At 31.2% G+C, this 7,500-nt stretch overlaps 2 protein-coding genes across 2 annotated transcripts in view; one reads left to right on the plus strand and one right to left on the minus strand.

Moving 5' to 3' along the window:
* The window catches only part of LOC125045094 (inhibitor of growth protein 1-like), a 14,367-nt gene extending 8,004 nt beyond the window's left edge, over positions 1 to 6,363 (plus strand). The window contains exons 4-6 of the mRNA XM_047642199.1: positions 1 to 52; positions 474 to 599; positions 801 to 6,363. The exon at positions 1 to 52 is cut by the window's left edge and continues 112 nt beyond it. Of these exons, the coding sequence (XP_047498155.1) occupies positions 1 to 52; positions 474 to 599; positions 801 to 1,007 (385 nt within the window). The 3' untranslated portion in view covers positions 1,008 to 6,363. The remainder of the gene's footprint in view (positions 53 to 473; positions 600 to 800) is intronic.
* A 291-nt stretch (positions 6,364 to 6,654) lies between these two features.
* LOC125045102 (glutaredoxin-related protein 5, mitochondrial-like) overlaps positions 6,655 to 7,500 on the minus strand; it is a 4,591-nt gene continuing 3,745 nt past the window's right edge. The window contains exon 3 of the mRNA XM_047642212.1: positions 6,655 to 7,044. Within this exon, the coding sequence (XP_047498168.1) occupies positions 6,857 to 7,044 (188 nt within the window). The 3' untranslated portion in view covers positions 6,655 to 6,856. The remainder of the gene's footprint in view (positions 7,045 to 7,500) is intronic.

The raw sequence follows: 7,500 nt of genomic DNA on the forward strand, positions 1-7,500 counted from the left end.
CTCAAATGACGCACCAGTCACGCCACACGTGGAAAAGGTGTCTACGAGTAAGGTAGGATCTGAAAGCTATTTTATTTAGTATGAGAAAGTTGGGAGTTTTCATATGAACAGTAACCATATACTAAGTATATGGTAAATATTTAGAAGACATCTGCAGTTTCTTTCATAGTGGGAATCTTTTCTATCTTTTTAGTGGAAGTATTTATCCAGATCAGTTTTGAATACATAGGTTAGCACTTTCTGCCAAGATAGAACTTAGAGTAGTTCTATAATTGAAGGCAAATTGCAAGGGAGGTTTACATGCTGTATGTTGCCAAAATACATATGGGTTGCCCTTTGCCAGAGAATTTATAAGTGTGGAGACACTAGTGGCTGGTGTATTATTAGGGATAAATGGATGTGTTCTAATCATCTACTGAATATATGAATATTTTTGTAAAGTAGGTAATTCAGTATAATATTCAACCCTACAGACCTCTGCACAAAAGAAAGCAACAAAGAAGAAGAAACGCAAGGCAAAGGTTGAACGAGAACGAGAAGATTCACCAACAGAAATACCCATTGACCCAGATGAGCCTACATACTGTCTTTGTGAACAGGTAAGGTTTCATTTAGTTTACATATGGATATGGGTAAAGAGAATGAGCATATGTGTGTGTGTGTGTATATATATATATATATATATATATATATATATATATATATATATATATATATATAATTGAATTATTTGTGTCATGAATATATAAGTTGACATTTGTGTGATATATTAAAGATTTTTTTTTCTTTTTTATCCATAGGTTTCATATGGAGAGATGATTGGCTGTGATAACGATCTGTGTCCAATTGAGTGGTTTCACTTTTCGTGTGTTGGGCTTACTAACAAGCCCAAAGGAAAATGGTTTTGTCCGAAGTGTCGTGGTGACAAGCCGACTGTCATGAAGCCAAGAGCACAATTTTTGAAAGAACTCGAAAAGTACAATAAAGAGAAGGAGGAGAAGTCTTGAGCAGGATAATCTCTTGTCACCATGTTGTATATAAGATTGATTTAAGAATATTTTATGTATATTTCAGAGAATGGTTTTATGTTCTCCTTGAAGGTCTTTTATCACATGTACTGGTTACATCTCATGCTCAAAGATGTCTGTTCATGAAAATGGTAGATAATGCTTCCCTCCACCCAAACAGTTAATGGATTACTTTCAAGTTTAAGCCAGAGCTAGTATTGGATACAGAGTTATATTTATCAAGAATGTAGGTATTTTAGGGGTGAAATTTAAATATGACCATTTCTTATTGTAAATGAGGTTCTTTCTTAAATATTAATTGCTGATCTTTCATTCTATGCATTTTGTATATATGATAAAAAAAAGATCTTTATTCTTTGTTAATAATTCATATTTATATGTCATTTCTCCAAAGTTGTAGCATTCAGTATTGCAATGTCCTGCAGGATTGTTTGCTTTCTGCTTTGATGCAGCAGCTTACAGTTTGTAAGCTTTCACATATTGTGACTTGCATCTTGCAAACTCTGTTGGGGTAGTTTGCATTTTGCAGGAGCTCATATTGTAGCTTACATTTTGTATGCTCTCATGTAATGGCTCTTACTTTGGCTCTTACAAAGATCGAACTTACTTCGGCATATCCCTAAACCATGACTTGCACTCTGCAGTCTTTACTGAGGCAGCTAGCACTTTGCATGCTGTCATAATGATGGCTTGCAAATTGCTTGCTCTGAAGTTCTGGCTTGTACTTCCCATGCTCACATGTGGTGGCTAACATATTGCTTGCTCTCAAAATGTGAGGTAGTGTTCTCAGTCTCTCCCAATGGGGCTTGCATTCTAGTCTGTCATATGATGGCTTTTATTCCCTGAACTTGCGGCTTGTAATCTGTATGCATTCATGTAGTGGCTTGCAGTTTACCAACCTTCAAGAGTTGGCTTGTATTCCAGAGTGAATTACAAACTTGACTGTGTTATTCCTCTACAACATATATTAAGAAATGGACTATCAGATAGTGTGTAAGGATAAACAGTATTGTTGTATGAAATAATTTTCATAAGAACTTTTTCATAAAAATATAAAAAATCATAAATACTTTACATCTCATTACACAACAGATGCACTTACCGCTGCTTCTCCCCTTAATGATGATAGCCATGGAATGTAAATACTGTATCTGAGACCAGGATACCTTTTTTTTTTTTTTTTTTTTTTTTTTTTTTTTTTTTTTTTTTTTTTTTTTTTTAATATAAAGAGGAAAGAATTTTTATATATTTCATATACTGTCAAACTATGTTTCTGCAAAAGTAGTAGAAAGAAATTATATCCATTCAAATATATATACTTGCACATGCACATGCATACCCACATACATAACATTAGCACACACATGAGCACAAGTATGCACACCCACACCACACACAAACATTACACATACATCACACATCATCTGCACTCTTACATGCACTGTGTGTATGTATATGCATTTGAGTACATTTAAATATTTGCATATCCATTTTGACTGTGAAGAAAACTAAACTCCATCACTCCATATTCTTCTAGTTGGCTAAGGATGCAATAAATCTTGCTTCTCACCTTGGTAGGGAAAAAAAGACGTTTTGATAAACTCTCATTACCTGTAGTAGATTTCTAGAAAGTTGTAGGTTCCTGTGAAGGAATTCTCAACTAAGTCTAACAGTGGTGTTTGTGTATTAACATACAAGATACCAATAGGTGACTTCCTTACAAATGCACATTACCACTTTTGATACCAAAACTTAGAAAGGAACACACATTTAGTGTAGAATTTACCTCAGATAGGAGTGATGCGATGTTTAGTATTGGCAAGTGGAACCAACATGTTGAGGCTGTCATTATTAAGGGTCTAGAGTTTTAGTATATCTTTTACATCTGTCTTCACATGATCACTGCAGAATTTAATTTAAGAATAAAATGATTCCTGTATCAGTGAGAAATAAATCAAGGCTGTTGGATTTTAGGAGTAGGAATAATACTATTGTAAGTGTAGCCCAGTACCTGAAGTACATAGAAATTTTACAGAAATCATTGTAGGAATATTTACCCCTCCCACTTAGTAATGGCACAGTGGCCTCTTAGCTTTACTATAAATATTTCTGGCATGCTTCTATTCAAAGTTGCTAGGTAGTGTAGTTCTACCTACCTTAATTTAGCCTAAAAATGATTGCAATAAATGGAATCTGGTTCTTTCTCATTATGAGGTGGGGATTAAAGGCCATACTAAGTGCCCTGTCTTATTACGTTGGTAATTCTTAGTGTTTTATTTTTATGTTGTATTTGATAGTGACATAGTCTTCTAGCAAAAACAGTATAAAATTATTATATGTTACAAATTATTTATTTCATTTTAATATCCTTTTGTACTATTTATGAAAAAGGTTTTCTTGTTGAAGAAAATAATAATTCCAAAATGATTATAAATATCATGTTAAAGGAATTTGTTACTTGTGTGATGTAATGTGTAAGGTGTTGCACTAAAGTTGAATTGTATTTGCTTGGGCAGAAGTAGGCTTCAAATCCATATAAATGCGTAAGTGTTATTTTTTATCAGGAGAAGAAACAAATGGGTAACATTCAAGTTTTACATTGCACATGAAAATGCATGAAATATATTTATTCTTTTTTGTATCACCTAAATATTTACTGTAATAGATTCCAATACAAAAATTAATCTCTGTATTTTGAATTGTCTTCTGGGAAGTTTGTTTACATCTGCCTGCAGAATTTTTAAAGGATAAAGGTGAAAGATTTTAATATATTTTACGAGTTATTTTTGATATGCACAAATACCATTTGCTAAAAATGTTCTTCAGTTATAAACATTACTTACGTATGAATATATATTTTACATGATGCTTGGTATGATGCATTTTTTCGGTAAATTTCATGAAATAGTAATTATTATTATAATGATCAGACTAATTAATGATAAAAAATAATAATGATAATGATGATGATGATAATAATAATAATAATGATAAAAAGATAATACAATAAAGATAATAATAATAATGATGATATTTATGATGATGATAGTAGTAAAAGTAATGATAATAATAATTTCTTTCTACAGAGAATGCATAAGAATATCAGAAAATTTTATACAAAGTCTTGTTTTTGATCTCGTCATGCAAATGTGAGCCACAAACTGGTCTTTGAGCTAGTTTGTGTAAATTTTGGCTAGTGTTCAGTATATTTCATAATAATCATAAATCTTGTTATCATTGTAATTATGAACATTGTTATTTTATGACTGTATTTCTGTTATGAAAACTATTTTGATGAATATGACAGTAAATATTATTATCAGCTACTTTTTATATATTTCTTGTTATAGTATTGGTGCAATTATTATAGTTATTATCATTATTACTACTACTATTAGTATAGTTTTATCATAATTATAATCATTATATTCATCATCATTATTAGCATTATTTTTTTTTTTAATGCAAACATTTGGAAAAACATTATCAGCATTTTTAGTTCTTTAATTAAATTGAGTTTGTCGAAAGTTCTTTTAGGGTTTATGGTGTGAATATGGTTTACTAATTGGTTGATTTGAACCCATAAAATGTGGCCGATTTATTACTTAATACAAATAGATAAAGTGAACAGAGAAAGGAAGTGTTTTTTTTTTTTTTTGCAAATTGTAAATTGAAAAATTTATTTTAAATGAAAGATCTCTTAAAAATTCATACTTTTTGGGACTAGTTGAACTGTTTAGTGTGTACAACTATCAGCAGGGTTGACTGCACATGGCACTAGAGGGTATGACATTATAGGACATCTGGTGTCTCCTGGCATGGATTGGCTAACAATGGAAAAAAAAATAATTAAAAAATATATAAATAAATAAAATCCACAGAAAGCATTGCAAAGAAAATGTATTACATTATGAATGTATAGGAGTTGGTCATTAACATTCATGTGTTGACTATAGTTAATTAAATACATGACTAACAAATTACCAGTGTAATAACATAACATTATCACATTTTTTTTTAAATTGTTTTTTTTTTTGCTTGAAGTCAGGTACAAAAGTAATCAACTTTTTTATATTTTGAAGACATATACGAAGTTCAACCTTGTTTTTTCATATAAGGTGTAAATGGTTTATAATTGTATTTTTGATTTATTGAATTTTTTTATTGTCTGCAATTCAAAGTTTTATATGCAGTGCTTTAACCCAATCACTACAGATTTATGTACTGTCCCCTGTTGTTTTTCGTGAATTTTGTTACATACAGATGGCTCCACATGTGCTCAGCCATCAAAGAATCTATCAGTAGGCCCTAGTGACTGCTCCTGATTTCCTCATTCTTTGTAATTGCGGGAAAATGTGTTTTTCTTTCTAATACTATTGATATCAATACTGTTATTATTCTTACTGATAATATGATTATTAAATTGTTATTAAAATATTGGTAATATTATAGACCATGAAATAATACAGATCAAACTTTCCAAATATCAAGGAAAGAAGTAAACAGGTAAGATAGGGAGGACTAATAACTGACTCCTTGGTGATGAAGCACTTGTAGAGCCATCTACGTGTAAATACAATAAATGAACTTACAGGGGGCACGGCATGTATTCTTGCCATACGTGCTGATTGGGTTAACAGTAAAATATTTTTACTTCAGTATGGGGTAAAAAAAAACCTAATGGGACCACAATGGGGTTTAGATATTCTAATTGAATCCACAATATAATAATTATGTTAATGAACCAAGTTTTCTGCCTGAGTTTGCTGTACATTTCATCTTGCTTCTGAAAATGGTTATGTGAAGACATATTTGTTTTCCAGCACTGAGTTGAGTTGCCATATAAGTGATTAATGCAACTCATCCAGTCAGTGGCTTTATGTTTTTAGAGAAGTTATAAGATCTGAATAACAAATATGTCTCCAGGCTTTACCTTCCCACTACAAAGATAGTCAGGTTTAACAATAGTTTTCCCCTTGCAGCTCTGTTAGCATAGCATCCATAGTTGGTTGGCATGTCATAAGTTCAAAGAGAATATTTGTGTGGAGATTGTATTTGAATAGCTGTATATTATTTTCAAAAAATAAAGGATTGGAGAATACACACATTGTTAAGGAGACATGCTACTCGATAATGCAAACACAGTACTCATGCTTGTTGCATGATGTAATATGACAAGGTGAATCAGCAGTTTTCCTTCACTAGGACTGATCTTTTCTTATTTTTTATCAATATGTATAACTATAATTTGAAATTTCATTTCATAATAGATAAGCTACTTTTACAGGTTTTTTCATCAATAGCTCATTCTTAATGAATAAATGATTCTATGAAAGATGGTGTTTTATTTTATCAAGCACAGGAAGAAATACTACTGAAAACACTGTGTGATTATTTTACAATTTTGATATATATGAAATGTAAATATGATGTATGGTCTCTTAACTTGAAGTTAAAATATAGAAATTATAATCTTGTATTTATAGAGGATTCTGTTGTAAAGTATATCAGATATATAAACAATAAATATTAAAACTCATACCCATTATCTGAAGAAATATATGAATTTCCATACATCCTGCTTCCATGTGCTGGGGGACAGTTAGACAGGTTTTAAAAGTATCTCCAAGAGAATAGCAATTTATTTATATTCTGTACAATAACAAACATGTATACATTAGGTAACTGAGTCTTTTTGTGATAGAGTGAATTATCAAACATTATTTTCTATGAAGTAGAATGTTGAAGACGAGCCTTGTACCCAAAGATTTTATAGTATAGTTCTACAAGTCTAATCTTCTTTTTTTGTATGGTAATTCCACAATGTTTCATTTCTTTTCTCCTTTATCATCTTCCATTTCTTGCTCTAATAAGGCTGAGGTGATCCCAACTTTCTGTAGCTCATCAATCAACTCTCCGCTCTGATGCATTTGTAGAAGGATATCACACCCACCAACAAAGTCTCCATTTATGAACACTTGTGGAATTGTTGGCCAGTCTGAATATTCCTTAATTCCTGGAAGTAAGGAGTGGATATGATTAGAGAATTAATTTAAATCCTCTATATTTTAACGTTCAAATTAATTCTATGGCAGATGTCCTCCTCTCCCCAATCTTACACACATAAAATAATGTTAAAAAGACATTTACACACATTCCGAGTATGTCTTTTCCCACACAGACATATGATGGCTCAGAATTTAATGTACTAAACCTTGTGTCAGAGCTTATTAAACTTGTGCCACAGGTATAGCATAGTCTAAGTCCATAAACAAGTCTCAGCTTGGTTTAGGGCTAAAAGCTTTACCTAGTAAAAACAAAATACATAAATTATTTTTCACATCAAACCTAATGCTTAAAATTAGCATATTCCTGGTCCTGTTTGCCACCTAAGTGCCTTTATTTATCTTTTTTCCATACTGCAGTTAACATTGATTTTTTAATCTGTCAAATAAAATACTGAAGTAACATT

This window comes from Penaeus chinensis, chromosome 3, assembly GCF_019202785.1.
Source record: "Penaeus chinensis breed Huanghai No. 1 chromosome 3, ASM1920278v2, whole genome shotgun sequence".
Lineage (NCBI taxonomy): Eukaryota > Metazoa > Arthropoda > Malacostraca > Decapoda > Penaeidae > Penaeus > Penaeus chinensis.